Below are 17,950 nucleotides of genomic sequence, written 5' to 3'. Positions count from 1 at the left end.
AAGTATTCTCTCGGGGTGAAGTCGACAAATCGTTTGTTGGTGTGATATTGCTTATCTCCAGTGGATACAATTTAGCAATTGGTCGATTTGTAACTCCGAATTTGGTTTGGATTTCAGCGGTTCGGATCAGTCCATCGCTACCTGGCAGTAGTCGCGTTACCCGTGCTAATTGCCAATTTACTCGTTTGCGCACGTAGTCGTGAACTAGGACGATGTCATTCAGCTATGATTGGTTCATGGGTGTCGCCAGTTAGTAAATGATTCACGGTTATGTCAGATATCGTGTCGGCACCAAAGAGTTCGCATACAGGCCACAAGGCGCGATTTTTCAACCATGAGGGACCGGTCCACCAGAGGGTAGAGTTGCGTAATTCTTCACATTTAAGTCCGCGGGTTAGTAAATCGGCAGGATTTGAGCTGGTCGGTACGTACCTACTTTCTTGTGGGAAACTGTTTATTTCCGTTATGCGATTGGAAGTGAATAGGTCTGGTTTGCCGCAGGAATTTATCCAGTGCAGAACTATCTGGGAGTCTGACCACAACACGCGACGAGTGATATTATATTTCACTGACAACGCATTGGAGACAAATTTACTGAGTCGGGTTGTGGTCAAAGCAGCCATGAGTTCAAGACGAGGCAAAGTCAGCGTATTTTTATTGGTTGGTGCAACACGTGTCTTTGACATCACCAACGAAGTTTGGTTTCCTGACTTTATGTACACAGCACCACCATAGGCTTTGCTTGAAGCGTCTGAGAATGCGTGTATCTCGATGTTGTTCTTGTTATCGGCACTGTCGGCAAAATAATGTTGGGTAACGCAAATGTTTGTTACCTCTCGTAGATCGTGAGCTATGTTAGTCCAATTAGTATTGAGTTCGTCGGATATGGGTGTATCCCAATGAAGATTCAGTTTCCATAGCGATTGAATAAACAACTTCGCTCGAACATGCACCGGTGAAAGGAGACCTAGTGGGTCATAGAGACTGGCGGCGAAACTGACTACTTCACGCTTTGTGGTCATGGCGTTGATATTTGGTGAGTTTAGTGGTTTCAGGTAGATGACGTCACTTTCAGTGTTCCACTTCACACCTAGCACGTTAACAGTAGTGTTAGGATTCGCTTTACTGTCTTGTTTAATGACATCACGGGTGGTTTGATCATTTGTACTCCATGATCGAAGATTAAATCCATGTGTAGACAATAATTTCGTTGAGTCTTCATAGAATTTTATAGCTTCGTTAGTATCACGACTACCAGTTACTACGTCATCAACATAGATGTTTTGTTGTAGATCGTTGGCAGCAGGTATATTCGGATGATTGTTTATTAGAGTCTTGATAGCGGCTTTCAGAATAAACGGGCTGCACCTGGCTCCAAACAATACGGAAGTGAATTGGTATGTCATGAATTCACTGGTTAGATCATTTATGTCAGATAACCACAGGAATTTCGTATATTTACGGTCTTCGTCTGCGAGTCGTATTTGTAGGAAGGCTTTTTCGATATCGCTTGCTAATGCGACTGGATTGGAGCGAAAACGAACTAACATTGCGGTTAGGTCGTTCAATAGTGGGGGTCCTCTTTCCAGACAGTCGTTTAAACTTGGTTGTCCGATTCCGGAAGTTGCACTGCAGTCGTACACGATGCGGATTGGAGTTGAGGAGCTATCGCGTTTAACTGAACGATGAGGGAGATAGTGACCACTGGTAGTGTCATCCTGTTCTACTCGCTCGATAAAACCGGCTTTTAGTTGATCCGAGATGATTTTATCGTAGACTTGAGTAATATCACGTGGCAGTTTCTTGATCATATGACGAGTGCGTTTGTTCGCAATGTCAAAATTTGTTGGCAGTGAGTAGTGGCTAGACTTCCATGGTAGTTTGGCGATGAAACGATTATTTTCTTCGGACAAACAATTTTCTGTATATTGTTTGAATTGTTCGTCGTCGGTTGTCTTCTTTTCCGGGGGGTTTATTGGATCGCGAATACCGATCGATTCCAGTTCCCAAAACGAAGCGACGTTCTTGGCGAGCAGTTCATCATCGGACGGGATCGCGGTGAGGTGAAATGCTTGTACGTGTTTCGTACGTGGCTTACCGGTGTTGATGGGTCCTGATAGTAAGTATCCGAAACACGAGCTGACAGCTGTGGGACCGTGGCCTCGGATTACGTGATTTCCAACAAAATCCCAATACCGATCCACACCTATTAAAATGTCGATCGTCATAGTAGTTTCATCGGAAATTGGATGTGCAAGCTTGAGTTTGCGAAGATAATTAAGTTGCTTGATATCAGTGTTTACATTGTTCGTTAGATTGTCGGAGATTTCTTCCACGTAAAGGAGGTCTATAGGTGTGCGATTGCCGTTGCGTTGATGCAACTGTAGAGTGGTACACGGAATTGTCTTGAATCCAGTACGTGGATTTGAAAAAGATTTCAGGTTGAGTACTTCTGAACTGTGTACTTTAGCATCGATGGCTTGCGCAAATCTTTTGGTTACGAACGAACGATCCGCACCTTCGTCGAATAGAACTGTCGCGATTGTTGTTTCCCTCCGCACGTTGTTGGAATTTTGGCTGTCTTTAGTAAGACACGGCGTGTTCGTGGATCAGTTGTACTACGTCTCCCCTGATACGAGCATTGAGACGGGTTGTGAGACGCGTGAGAGAAATTCACACTGACGTTGGCAGTTCGAACTTCAGATGGCTTGGAAGCGTTTCCTTCATCGTGGAGCGAGGTGTGATGTTTCCCCTGGCAACGTCTACACGTGTATCGAGATTTACATTGTTTAACGGGGTGTGTTCCGAGACAATTGTAGCAAAGTTGTCTGCGTTTAACAATATCCATTCTCGTCTTATGGTCAGATATTTTGACGCAATCCGTGGGGTTGTGAGGTCCACGGCAGTACACGCAGGGTCGTTGTGACGGTCTTTTTCGGTTACCAGGGTTATAACTATTGGCAGAATCATGTCCGTTTGTCGATTTATAACCATGGGGTGTGGAATAATTATTTCTAGAAGTGGTAGATTCGCGGGCTGTAGTTCTTGTGTAGAACGTAGCGACGGTTGAATTCGGTTGGCTATCGAGATTTGTACCTTCACCGATTGATAAAACGCGTATTTCGTTTGACATGTGTTCGCTCAGACGGGATAATGTCGATTTCTAGACGATCCGGCCCTTGTAAAAAAAAGATGTTCCGGCCCTGGTTTGGACATTCCGGCCCCAAAATAGTTTGGTCGATCCGGCCCTGGTGTAAATTATATTCGATACGTGTTCATATCTAATGTTAATATATTAAATGCACAACGAATGCTTGACTATCTTGTTTAACAACTATTTTTCGTCTTTTGCAGGGCATTTTCACGATTTCACACCGTGTTTGACAGATGTATGTTCATTTATTCGCCGCCTATGCACGTGAACGGCAGACATTATAATACACATCTAATACAATCTGTTTTAGTCAGGGTTCGAATGCACATTCATGGTTTGTCGCGTAATGGACGTCAATATATTAAATGTGTGACTATCTTATCCACAATTTTTTTTCATCTTTTGTAGGACTTATCAGAGTTCATGGAAAGATTTCAGCCAATTTTAACACTTACGTTTTAGCACAATGCAAGGGTCGTACACACTTTCCGGTCGGGCGGTACACCGTCAAAGTACACACAATCATTGTAATGAGAATGAGGAGTGTAGCAAACATGCTCCAGAGACAATGTCCCATAGAGCCGTCATGTAGGCGTTAATGATGTCTTGCTTGTTCCCATACCGTTTCTCGAGAAGTTCAATGGCAGTATCATAATTTACGTCAGTCATGGCAAGTCCATCAATGAGTCGCTTAGCTTCGCCTCCAAGAAAACTTCGGAGATACGTGAATTTCTGGACATTAGACAACTGATTGTCTGAATGAATAGCAGCGTTGTACGTATCATAGAATTCAGTCCAGAGAATGGGATTTCCTTGAAATGTAGGAATCTCATGTTTCGGTAGCTGAATAGACTTGAACCTAGGTGATTGTTGAACTTGTGTAGGCTGAACTTGGTTAACTTGTGATGTAGTTGCGGCTTGTAAACATCAGGAGTTCCCTGCGACTGCGTCTCTTAAGAAATATGAAACTTTGAGATGTCGTGTCGTTGCTTCGATCTCATACAAATCTGTTTCATCGAATTCTGGGTGTTCGGGTGGGATCATATTGAGAATTTTGGCGTCTACGGAGATTAGATAATCCAGACGTACTTTCGAGACATCGAATAATTGAGAAATGTTTTGCAATGCCAGCTTCTTGTTTATCGTAGTCTGCAATGAGTGTTTCGATCTGTTTCATTATCGTGGTGAGTTGTCTCCTCGCCGTTGTTCTGTTCTTCTTTTGTTGCGTGAGGTCGACAGCGACGGAATCTCGATCTTCATTGTCAGACATGATGTTCGTCGACGGGAAACTGTCTCGATTAGTGTGCGTTGTAAGTTGAGTAGTTTGGAGTTGTAGAGTATCCTGGTCTCGGCACCAAAATGTGGCTGTCTATCGCACACATTCGATCAGGTCCAAAAAAAAAAAACTGTGAGCACTGTGATTGTGTAATGGTAACACAAGAGACTATGGTAGACTGTAATACATCGTTTATTTCGGAAGACAAGTCTGGCATCAAAGTACAATTAGAACAATTCACACTAAACATGCACTAAAACACCTTTTATATAGGGTTAATAGGATTACATCGCGGATTTTAAAATTGGAGGAAAAACGCTATGATTGGTGTGCCATGTGAGAAGGTCACTATAGAATAAACATTTCGGCTTAATCCGCTACAAAGTTGCGACTTCTCTTGCGTTCGCTGTGACAAAGGCATGTTTGTGGACATTACGTAAATGGCTTACAATAAATTGATTTGTGCTTCTTTGTCATAGGAATACATGTATTGTGAGGTGAAATGAAGCATGAAACGGCTTCTAACAGACATAACTCAGAGAATAATGCTTGGAATCGAATGAAACCAAAACGAACAAATACAGAAAATGGTTGTCTATCGATACAAAGTAAATACGAATGAAAAATAATAACTATAATTAAACAACAACAAATATAATTGAATCGAGAAACACACACGTGGATAAGCATCCACGATAAGAATGATATCAACCCTTTTAGAAATTCTGAAAATCAGCGTGTCCGGATTGACCCTGCAGTATTTGTGTAAGTTGTGTTTAACTTTCAGTCGATGTAGCGTGTCTAGCTGTGTCATTTCAAACACGCATAGAAAAGTCACTGTTCAATTTTTCACACTTAGTTCATACCATTTTATTGTAACTATTATAACTTGTATTCAGTGGATCGATTTTGATTACAGCCTGTAAATCGCTATATATGCAATTTTATTTTATATGTCAGAAAAAACGTAAGTATGCGAAAGTCGAAAATTGATGTCCGATCTAATTAATTGACCTCTTCACCCAAATTACTAGTAATTCATGTTGGCCTGGTTATACCATATGATTTCCGTTGTTCCATGCTTTTGTGTGATCCTTCATTGTTTTCAAAGAGCTCTACTCAAGTTGACAAAGGGCTCAGGCTGTTCAGCAATTAACCGATACAGGCTAGTGTAAAGTGGGCGTTAGACTGGCATACAGTCTCTTGTTTTATTTTTTTATTAAATAAAATATGGTAGTGTATAAATGGCGATAGCGGTAACCCAACTTTCGTGGTAACCCTGCTCTCGCCATTTACACGCTCCCACTACCAACGAAGGAGCTACGACGCGATCCTCGAAACGTTGCCTGAACCAATCACAAACAAGAACAGACAATGAATGTTCGGATTAACACCTCTGTCCCCCCCCCCCACGCTGACCAACGTTTCCCCACACCATCATAGAGGGACTGTGCCCACACTAACAAAAAATCTTTTGTCTTCTACTGACTTACTGTAAGCAAGTGTAGGTGGATGTAGTCATATAGCACTAATACTTCATACCAACTTGCATTTTAACAACAGTTTCATGTGGCATAATATTTGAGGCAAACATTTGAAATCACGGGATATGACCATTGCAATTAATTTTTTTTCACGCTGTCTTAATTATATTTTTTTTATTTTTTTTGAATGTGTCAACGTTTGTTCCAGCTACAGCTCGCGTGCTTTTTTTATTCTTGGTGATTGGCTTGCTTTTTCTGAACATATGTTTCACCCCTATAATTTTAAATATAAAATACATAAGTTATCACTACAATGATTAGCACGTTTTGATTTCGAGCGGGAGGTAAGTTTGAATCTCATTGCCCACTGTTGAGTCGGTAATATATTGAGTACAAACTGTCCAGGTCACCAAACATTATAATACAACACCTTTTCCTATTCAAATTTGCTTGACAAATCTCAATTAAACTGTTACATATTCTATTTTAGGTACTGTTACCAGAAACTGACAGAGAAAGACGAGAGTGTTTTTATACAGCTTGGAAAAAACAAATAAAGAACCAAGGAGGAGATGAGTAAGTGTTAATTTATAGTTTTTATAATTTTGAATTCGTTTTATTCAAGCTTGTTAAAATAGCAGTAATAATAAATATAGTGTTAGTTATAAATAACATTTCTATCATTGCAGCTGACGGAATGTCGGGAAAAGAGGTTAAAGAGGAAGAACAAGAGATGTGGGAGATGGTGACGAAAGTTGTGGACCTTATGATGTCAGATGAGGAAGACGGCGAAGAAGATCGGAAAGGAATGTTCATTGTGAGGTCTCCGACATTCAGGTCATGGCACTGAACGACTTGATTTTGGATTAAGACAACCGAGTGGCAAGGAGGCAACCGATCCGCATGCTCCAGAAATAAGTAGGACCACCATGTACCTGTCAAACCCCACGTGATTGCCCTAAGTTTTGATGACCAGCGTGATTTTTTTCTGATTCCTACCCAAACCCAAACCCTTTCAATATTTTTAGCTTATAACTGGAATTTTATTTCTTTTGTTTCATTGAATTTATAAATTACTTGACTTTAAATGCATTAATTGTTGAATTTCGTTATTTCTGTTAAAGAAGTCCACTAAATTTAAACCACTTGAAATGAACTTATTTTTCACCTTCAATTAAATTGGAATTAAAACCCCATATGATTTATTTATGTATGTCGAGGAAGACTTGTGTACTTGTAAGTGTGTGTATTGTTATTACAAATAAATACTAAATCACTTGAATCACAAATGTATGTCTTTTATTTCCACCTTTGCAATTACCCAAAAACAACTCCTCAATATTAATTAACACGAAATTGCATTAGTTGCAATGTGTTATCGTTGACCGTAGATCTACTGTAAACGTTATTTCCGATTATGAACTGTTCACGTTGCCCTGATCCTACTTGTGTTGAACATCGAGTGGCCAAATATGTCATTGTGAATCACCTCCCACGTTTAATTTCCTGTGGCATGCGATCCAGTCTGATGCAAGTCACGGGAGAACAGCCACCTGTAACTTATAGATAAAGAAAGGGTTAATGCCTCGTTGCTGGTCATGTGTTCATAAAAAAACGTCTGATCACTGGGATGGCCATGGGTGTGGCAATAACCATTTCTTTATCTTTACATGTATATGACTGTAACAGGAGCTCGTGATATTGCTAGGTTGTTGTATTGTGTTTATAAATAAATGTGTTGCGGTAGCAAACACGAGTAATACTATCGATACTTTGTTTATAAACACAATACTAGTACCTAGAAAAATTTAAAGCACGTGCGGCGCCCAAGAACCAAATTACCACGTGAATGATTAACCGGAAATGAAGCATGACCTAAAATATGTGACCTGTATGCAAATGTTCATGAAAAATCAGCCAATAGCATGCGCTTTAAATATGCCGAGTATACGCAAAATATACGTAGATCTACGCCGATGTTAATTGTGTGCACTGGTTTATTGCGTGACCGTATACGCTACGTATACGTCGATCTGCGTCAGTATTAACTCTGTGCAGTGGTTTATCACGTGTCCGTAAATACTACGTATACGTAGGAATACGTTAGACAGCATTGTTCTGCATTAGGTGTACGTCAATGTGCGGACTGTATACTTCCGGTCTGCGTAAATATACTGCTGTGTATATTTACGTATCAGTATGTTCCGAATGTGTGAATATACGTTGCGTATTCCCCGTACATACGTTGAATGTACGTGTGCGCCGACCAACGTATATCTACGAATATCGGGAATATACGCGTGCGAATACGCTAATGTACCAGCCGTATACCAACGATTTTGCCCAGTGTTGTTTGTTGAGTTCAAGTGCAGCCCTTTACACGTTTTTGTTCCAAAACGTAAAATATGACGGAACTTCGTTCTATCATATCCCAACTAGACTTTTTAGATTTTTGAAATGTCACAAAATTGATCTAACAAAGACGTACAAGAAGCGTGATGTATTAGAGCTAAGCACGACTGAGGGTACATCAATCTTCAAGCCTCGACTGTGTTTGTCGTTGATGGCGTATGATGTGCGAGTAATTGTACTTAACTAGCAATTTAAAAACAAGCTATATGAGGGCGCTATATACGAATCTGGACTAATTTTGTATATTGCCTATGCTTATAGCTAATACACATTTTAAATTCTAAACGGTTATACACACCATGTACGGATAAATATTATAAGGTAGTTTCCGAAAAAGTAAAAATAAACGTAATTAACAATGGGCGTACTCTGCGTACATGACGTGGAAGAACACAATAATACCAGGAAATCTTTAACGTAATGATCGGTTACCCAGTTGTATATGCCGTTTCAGTTTCAACGTAATTTGGCGTATATTTCTGCATTTATTTAGAAGTGTACGTATAAACGTTGAAAGGAAGTCTTCGTTTTTTCCAGAAATTATCGTTGATTTACATTGAACTGAATGGACGATAAACATAGCATTTCCGGCTGACGGTTACGCGATGGATATACCACCCCCATTGTCCGACGGTTACGTGACAGTTACACACGGTTTCACTGCATAACCGCCATGTAACCGTTGCGTAACCGAACCGGTAACACGGGATTTTATGCCGTGTTTCTTATGTGACTTGTACATGTATATGCCTATGTATGGATATTTATGTTTGTATTTTGAGAATAATCGAGTACTGTATTTAGTGATTTCTTCGTGTATCTTTTCAGTTAATTGTATTGTATCGCATGTAACGCTTGGTTATATGATAGATGGTGCGCATTAAATACAATATATCCCTCAAGTAAAGCCTCCATGCTGTCATTTAATTTTATTGCATGAAAGGGACCCACAACTTAGTGTAAAATAATTGTGCAGGAAACGCCCAAAATCGTGACGATTTACATATACTGCTTTTGGTCGACGTAATGGTCAGGCAATCTGTTCTCCTGATTGCACAGACGGCAACGTACATTCATAGATGTTCCCGAACTGTTAACTGATCTCAAGGAGCAGGTAGGAAACATGAGAAATTGATCAAACTATAAACGCAATTACAAACTTTGCGAACTGTTCATGGCATTAGCTGGATTAATTTGGCATAGTGAGCAGATAACTCTACAAATTAACAAGACTGCCATTTTCTTTCATTTTTCTGTTTTTTACAAGGCATAACCACATCGTGCAAACTGTTTAAAGTGTGTTTTCATTTTCAAAACATATATTCTATATTCTGTATAGGATCCTACATCAGTGTGGTCATGAAGCTGTTGGTAGCTGTGTTCTGCTTCCAGTTACTGATAACAACGTCTATCACCAAACCAATCACAGGTTTGTTACCCAGTCATGATGTTTCGCTATCATACTCTGTCTCCGTTCAACTGTCCAATCTTCGATGAAGTAAACAGTTTTCTTTCAATAACACTTCTTGTCTTGCCTGTGAGTGATGCATTCATGCACCCATTCTTAAAGTATAGATGCAGGTTCTTGGGGACTTTGAATAATAAAAAGCAAAAAAAAAATTACTCCAAACAGTCTTGGCTATAGACTGTTAAGGTTTTTCTGCATTGTGAATAGTGGAACATACTCAAAAGACGATTTTAAATTACAGAAAACGGGTACAAACATTCTCTCTTATGAATGCTTAGCAAGATTTAGCAAGAGTGTACATTAATAAGGAAAACAAACAGAGTGAAAAGAAGAAATGACGGAACATCCATATTATGCACTATTTTTACTCATGAGCAATAGCAAATTTCTTTCTGGGTGATTGGTTATGCAAATTAGCCATTATCTCCACTTGTGTTTTTCAGTGTGCCAAGGAAGTACAAATCTAAATAGCTCTCACAATTGATGTTTATTTCAAGTGAAACTTTTAAACTACGTTTATCAGTTGTTTATTAACAAATCGGCGTCCAACAACATTCAATGTCTATTGTGAACACATAACGCATTTTTGTATGTTTGATGTCCAGATGCGGGTACATTGCTTTTAAAGCGTTGAATAGTGTACTATTGAGAATTGTCATATGAGATATGCATGTGGACAACTGTACGCATTTGTTCCAGGACGTAAACATAAATTAATAATAAGTAACAATATGTCAAATAATGTTTCCGTTCAATTTGCTAAAAATGCGTCCGATTAAAAAGAACACATATTGGGTGTGGTTTGGGTGTGGTCGAATTTAGATCTGAAGGGTAAATCACATTACTGAAACCACTTTAACATTTCTCTGCCTACGGCGAACGCATTTAAATTTTATTCTGTGTCTTATTGAAAAACACATAAACATTCCGACTTAATGTCCTAGCCTACATTTGAAAACTTATAATTTCTATTATCCATTTTTCCTAAATTTAATTAAAATTGTATGTCACTGAATGCATTTAAATGGTATAGACATTTTCATATACCGTCTATTTATTATAATACCACTGTTTTAAGGTAGCGAGAAGGGAAACATAATTTATAGTTTAATGGAGTTTAGGACTTTCCTCACCAGTTACTAAGCATGCAGTTATGGAAATGTATATGTTTCCAGAAAGCTGAGATATAGCAGAATACGATCATATATGTTTCGTCTTGATATTTGCTCAGGAGATTAAGTTACGATCGTTCCCGTTAACCTCCTAAACGGAGAGTTTTGTTTGCGGGATTGGCCGTTTCTCGGTGTTCCTTTTTTCTATCTTTCTGATTTTTTCACTGTTGCTTTATAAGATAATGAATGATCTTTGATAATTGGTCTCGAAAGTTTTATGTTCCCCATAGTTCTGGAGATAAAGGCTGTTGAACTTTATGGACTAAATTTTACGAACGTCTTCCTGTTCCAAAGACCGTAACTCAACGTCAACGACTCACATAAACGTCCATGAGACATCATATTTTAGCCCATTTTGTGGCGAATAGATTGTGTAATTTGTACATCGTTAGCGTAGAGAAAAGTGTTGAAAGATGACATCTTCAATAGTTTTGTTAGTCAAAAATTAGTTTCCGTAAAAACTCAATAAACCGTTTTTTTCGAATTTGGCCACAGATAAACAGCTAATTAATGACAAAATGTCGACCATTTCGATCATACTTTGTAAATATACATGCATCTGATATGCGTGGAATGTTAGATCATAAAAAAATGGTTGGTTGTTTCCCTAAAACGTGACAAAACTTAGCAATTTCGTCGAAAGTGGGTGCTAACCTGAGCAAGATGGCGTACCGCGTAATTTATTCAAGTCCCTTTGTTATGTTGAACTGAGTCAACAGTACAATCGGTTCTCTAAACATAGGGCGGGCCTTCATACCTTTATGTACAGATATGTTTGCATTACTCTCAGCCTATGGAGAGTGTACCGTTATCGGATTTGTTATAATCAGTTAGCTCTAAGTCAGCACTACCGGATTTGGACGATATCCCGCCCGGGTGATCTCATGAAGGATTCGATTTTTTTTAGAAAAATGTGGACCAAAAGATCGCCCGGGCGATGTTATGGCAGATATTACGAAGCCCATCTTGTCTGAAAAACAACCCTGCGCTGATAAAAATGGACTCAGAAAATCTAATGTTTCGCGTTGACCAAATATAATCATTCAAAGTATAAATTCAAAGTGTTTTAATACATTGGTGAGAGGTCGCATTTTACGTGAACAAGAACATGCACTAATAAGAAGAAAAAGCAAGCCAAAGTCGAAACGGGGTGCATCATGGACATGACGTGACACAACACACGATGCAACAACTGAGTGATCAGTGACATCATTTTGGGGTGCAGTTGAACTTCAAGTACTTATTTGCGAAACTTGCTGCGCGGCGATGCTGACATCAAGTGTGTGTTGACCGAAGTTTGACCCCAAATCACGCACTGAACTGGCGCATTACCTTAGCAAACTTTTTCTTTCGTGCTCCGCGCGTCGATCTAGTAAACTTATATCCGACGGTACTGTAATTACGCAACTTGTATGCAACTCTGTACTTTGAATATATCAACATCGTTCACTTGGTGCACTGCTTTTCTAATTATGCAAATTTGTTTACAATATTGTACCAGCTCTGAATATTTCAACTTTGTAATGTATTGCTTTCATGATAACTACGCAAAATTCATTTTATCTTTTACTATTGTTAGGGCACTGACCCGGGGTATTGGGTCTGTGAATATATCAATATTATCGACTTGATAATGCGTTGCATTCGTAATAATTACGCAAACATAAACATGGGCGCATTTAAATCATTAAAAAGGATAGCAGTCAGGTGTCTACGGAAAGTCAAGAAAATATTTTGAATACTTGTGATTCATCGATGTTCCAATGGTGAATTATTTCATTCGAGATGAAGTGAATATGTAATATAAACCATACCGTGCGTCATATTAAATTTTACTATAATATAATAAACTCTGGGCAGCGCACTTCGATCGCATTATTCACGTACATCTCGACTGTACTCTCCTAACCACGTGTTTGAATTCCAGAGTTCACGCACTAATATTTGAATTCGGACCACCCAGCTTGACCCGTCGACAGAAACCGCTATATCCACTGTTTTTTTTATCGGTGTCACCACTCTCGTCTATCTCCGCCAATTCTGTTTTGAAATTCTTGTTCCAATAGTCTTTTAGCAACGTCTAAAACTTTCCGAGTGTTTTCTCTGAATGTGGTTCCAGATATAATAGAGGAGGCGATAATCCCATATAGCTACTAAATTTACGCATTGCGACGACCTTTTCCAATGCCACGAGCCACGATCACCAGCTTACGATTCACATCAAAAGAATGTCCACTCTTTTTGAACGCAGGAAAAATGTCAGTCACGGATTTATATTTTTGATTCCACTCTGCGGGCTGACTTTCATTTAGATATCTTTTAACGGCGTCGGACATTTTTCGGCGGCCAGTTTTTTTCATCTTAGAACTCCTTCCCATGATATATTAGGTTATTAAAACACCGAGAAAAGCTTGAAATACTATTGTGTAATGTTTGTTTGTGCTTCGATCGCGTAACGGACACTACTTATAGATTGCAAGGATATAATAAAGCTGGATGGTCAACAAATCAGTATGCAAATTAAATCCTTTGTCTTCAGTCTGTCATTCAACATGATATGTAAATGCACGAATGACGTGTTCACCTACAACTAAGTTTTCGGGAATAAATTGAAATTACTCAACAAATGCATCGCGCACTGTAAATTCGAACCAAAGATAAAGAAAGTACACAATATGAGGTTGCATAATCCGGGATTTTTAGAAAAAAAGTTTATTTTTTAGTTTGTCCCCTTCCGTGTCACTGAGAATGTTCTAGAACCGTACTGTGTCTGGGTGGAATATTCTAGATTTCTAATTAGAAACTGGTTGAATAGGTTATAGAACACTGTAGGAGGCAATAGAAGGTAATGGGACATTCTGGAAATTTGTAGTAAGTTCCAGACTCATTATGTATGCTGATGTAATGGTCTATTTATAGACAGTGGGGGTATATATAAGGGAGTTGTTCAGCACTGAATTCAGATCGGAGATCTCGTTGAATTTTATTGGAGTTTAAGTATCTAGTTATTGGAGTAGTGGAGTTTTACCGCGTTATTGTACTTGATGTTTGCAGAGTATAATAATACCAGTACAAGTTGAAACCTCATCTGTTGGCTCCGTGTTCGTATGTTATCATCGCCGCCAGGGAAGTCTCTATGTTACTGTTGCCATTTTGGTATTTGAACCATCAAACCTGTACTATACCAATTACGGTAATATTACGTTGCGTGTGACAATGGCACATGCCGGCATGTGAGCTTTACTTCCCATTGTCAGCTGAAATATATGAACTATCAATGGGTAAGGATCCTGGGACTAGATAGAACCTTTGACTTCTGAATGTTCAGGCTGTCACTATGGCGATGCCGAATCACGTTTAACAAATTTCAAAAGTACTTTGCCCACCAAGTGGATTTTACATTGTATATCACATAGGTGACATTGAAACTACAGCGCGATGATACTGCGCACAACGAATTGTTGTTTGCTGCACTGGTGTCATCCCGGCCGCTGTTGCTTTCAGGGTTGCTTTCAATGTTAGACAGCGAACGTGCCACATGGATATTAAGTAAGAAACTCTGTGTCACTGTTTTTACGCATACTATGATTAGTTGATACCCTGTCACATGACATGTAATACAAATTACATTGTACACTTGCCTGCCAAGTGAAACTACTGTCAATAATAAATTGGCGTTCGCTGCACAGCTGCTGCCCAGCCGCTGTTGCTTTCGGGGTTGATTTTAAGGTTTTGAAGGAACTTTAGCCATCTGAAATAGACAGCGAACATGTTAAAATGGATATTAAATACATTTTGATGTTTAGAATATTTTTTTATTTAAAACAAATATGAAATTATATCTGCCAAGGGTTGAAATAACTCGCATTTCAAAAGTTCTCAATTCATCTCAATATTTGTATACTCAATAAATTGAGTGATTCACACTGCTGAAAGAAACAGTTACATTTTTTCAGCAAACAATGTATGTGCATTGTATGTACGCTATTGACTAATATGCCACTTGATTGAGCAACATATATGCTGTATAATGCTGACAGTTTCATTTACCACGCTGCCCCCTCAAGTAAGCTGATGCGATCAACGGGGTCATTGATTGGAAAATATGGCATCGTGGTGTGCCTAGTTTTAGTAAACCATGATGAAGAACAGTTGTGTGTAAACCAATGCATGCCCGTAGTCAGGATTTAGCTGGGGCTGTTCCTTTTACTCTCTGTGGGACTATCGAACGCCGAAGGCGTGAGCTTCCTCGCGGGGTCACTCCGGAAAATTTTGAAAATTGAACTTTTTGAAATGGCATTTCAGACAATATTTTATTTGACGAAAACAAAAGGCTGAGTATACCCGGCATGAAAGACTTTTGTAAAAACAAATCTAAAAAGAATTCAATCGCAGTTTGCATTTCGTATGGCGATCTTTCAACTGATAAACTGATAAGACATTGCCCAGTTATTTAATAAATATTTTGACTCTGTTTTTTTTAAAATTACGAACCCTGAACGGCCTAATATTGACACGTTTTGTGACTTTGTACAATGCAACATTGTGTTTTCAGTTGATGAGGATATTAGGTTGGTGTTCTAGATGGCAACTTAAAATTAATTTCAACAAATGTAATGTGTTCCATATTTTAAAATGCCGTTTTAAATGTCAGGAAAGCGTCATACATTCCCCGTGCACTTTCTCTTTTTAATCATATTTCTTCTAATAGCACTTTTGATATTTCAATACTTTTAATAGTTTTAAAAATATTGTATCTTCATTTTTCATAAAGTGATTTTTGTTTTGTTTTTAATGTCAAATGTCTGTATTTGTGCATTATTTTACTGTTCTCAGGCCTATAACTGGGTTTGTTGACTGTTGGCTGCAGCTTAATAAAATAAAAATAAAAATAAATGGCCTCCATTAGTCCTTGATATAACGGAAATATTATCATATTCTAACTTAATAGTCTTGAAACTATTAACTTAATTCTTAATCTAACACCTATTATTCGTAATTGTCTTAATATTTCTAACCCAACACCTAACATTCATAGCAGTCTAAATTTCTACCTTACAACTAACATAGTCCCTCAACACCTGGGTGGGAAACGCCTTTTTTCTAAGGTGTTAATCTCCCGATCGCTGGTAATGTTATGCTTGTGGAGTGGAATCGATGACGTTATAACATCTTTGGTCTTCCTAGATTTAAATTGTTACCCGTTCTGCGCCTCCTAATCGTGTGCTATTTTATACAGCTTGTTTCGAAATCATTCCGAGTTGCGAGTGTATTTGTGTTCGTAATAGCTTCCTGATAAGGCACGTGCAATTTAAAAAAAATATACCCATTAAATTGACCAAAGAAACTCTTCTCTAGTGTCTTTGAATTGACTTAAAAAATCGAGAATTCAATTTCAGACCGTCACAGCCAGCATTGTTCAGTGCAGGGTGGCGTGTTATGGTGGCGTGTTGTGGTGACGTTGCACAAAAAGTGTTCACCCTGTTAAAATGCGCTTCTATATCTAAAACGATCATAGTCATCATATTTTCCTACTTTGATATTTAATTTGTTTAAGGGGTTTATTTTAGTCGATTATTTTACCGTTAGTTTTGCCCCGGTAGATACTTGTATTCTCCCACGAAGCAACATGTTCGTCGATTATCTCTCAAAGAAAGCGACTGTTCAAAGTATTTTTTTTTAATACTGATGACTAAAGTTCTGAAGAACAGCTGATTTTTATCTCAGAAACAACTCAATCATTTTCACCGTCACATAAACTGCATGCTTTACGCGCTTGTGTTTGAAATGTTTCCCTATTAGAAACTGGTGAAACCACATCATGTTCAACGACAGGTTTTATGGGACTGTGTCGGCGCTTTGCCGGCGTAATCCACAGGCCACGCGTCACTTTTGTGACTGGCAGAGTGTCGCGTGCGGGGCACAGCAGTCCACCACTTTCATGGCGTGAAGTTATTTTTTTAACGCGTGCCGTGCTGCGCCCCGCCCGAGCCGCAACGAGTATAACGCGGACTCGTATTACGGGCATGAATATGTGTTTGGAAAGCAGGTTAATAAATCTTAATTTCAAAACGATAAAACTTGCATAAACTACAAAATTATTTTTGAAGTTATGCCAAAGCTGACATATAAACTAATTGAACACAGCCTAGTGTACAAATACACCATGAGAAATAGGTGTTATACACATAATTTCTAAATATAGTTTGAAAAAAATTCTGGTACCATATTTAATGCACGAGAATGAAATACAAACATGCAACTTCTTGTAAAAACGATTTTGTTCAAAATATGACGATTATATTTGCCAACACTTATATATATATATAGCTCATATCAGTGCGTTACAAAATAAAGCAAGTGAAACACACAGTATGTCTATAGAGGGTGCTATGATACTCACATGAAGCATTATACCCCAACGTGAATTAGTTTGCCACGAGGAAAGGTTAGGCATCAGCAACATAAACCATCTATATACTAACTATTAGTTGTTACCATGAAATGAGTTATTTTACATTTATATTTCACACAGGTAGCATTGGTGACTTGCCGACACAAGCATATATGAAGCCACACCAAGGACGATCACGACGCCAAGCAAACGGTGCATTCATTGGAGTTACGAGCAGCCACGAACTTGTCACTTATGACCCATCCAAGAACACTTTGTCAGAGCCATTACTGGGTACAGGTTTCACCATTGATATAGCTCCATATATTGATGGGGCATTGCTTGGAATTACCGAATCTGGTGCTCTGCAACACAAACCATCATTGTTTTCACCCTGGTCAATCGTTTCACCTAATCGTTTCAATATTACATCAGTCACTTTCACTGAAGATAATAAAATATGGGCTGTAGAAGCAAACACACATCTGCTGACTTTCCGGGAATCACTCAATCAAGACTGGGTTGACGTCATACCGACGAGTGGACCAATACTTGGAATTGAAAGCTATGCTGGTGGAGTACTTCTTGGC

The 17,950-nt window shown here is 38.8% G+C and overlaps 1 protein-coding gene across 1 annotated transcript; it reads right to left on the bottom strand.

The window, feature by feature from the left end:
- Window positions 1-215: 215 nt before the first annotated feature.
- LOC102804955 (uncharacterized) lies at window positions 216-3,133 on the bottom strand. The gene is made up of 2 exons (XM_085491939.1): window positions 2,519-3,133; window positions 216-2,381 (listed from the first exon to the last, which is right to left on the bottom strand). The coding sequence occupies exons 1-2, from the start codon at window positions 3,131-3,133 to the stop codon at window positions 216-218; spliced, it is 2,781 nt and encodes a 926-aa protein (XP_085348065.1).
- Window positions 3,134-17,950: the final 14,817 nt, after the last annotated feature.

The sequence above is a fragment of the Saccoglossus kowalevskii genome, chromosome 17 (assembly GCF_978046115.1).
Source record: "Saccoglossus kowalevskii chromosome 17, keSacKowa6.1, whole genome shotgun sequence".
Taxonomy (NCBI): Eukaryota; Metazoa; Hemichordata; class Enteropneusta; family Harrimaniidae; genus Saccoglossus; species Saccoglossus kowalevskii.
This window is presented reverse-complemented; position numbering and strand designations above follow the sequence as displayed.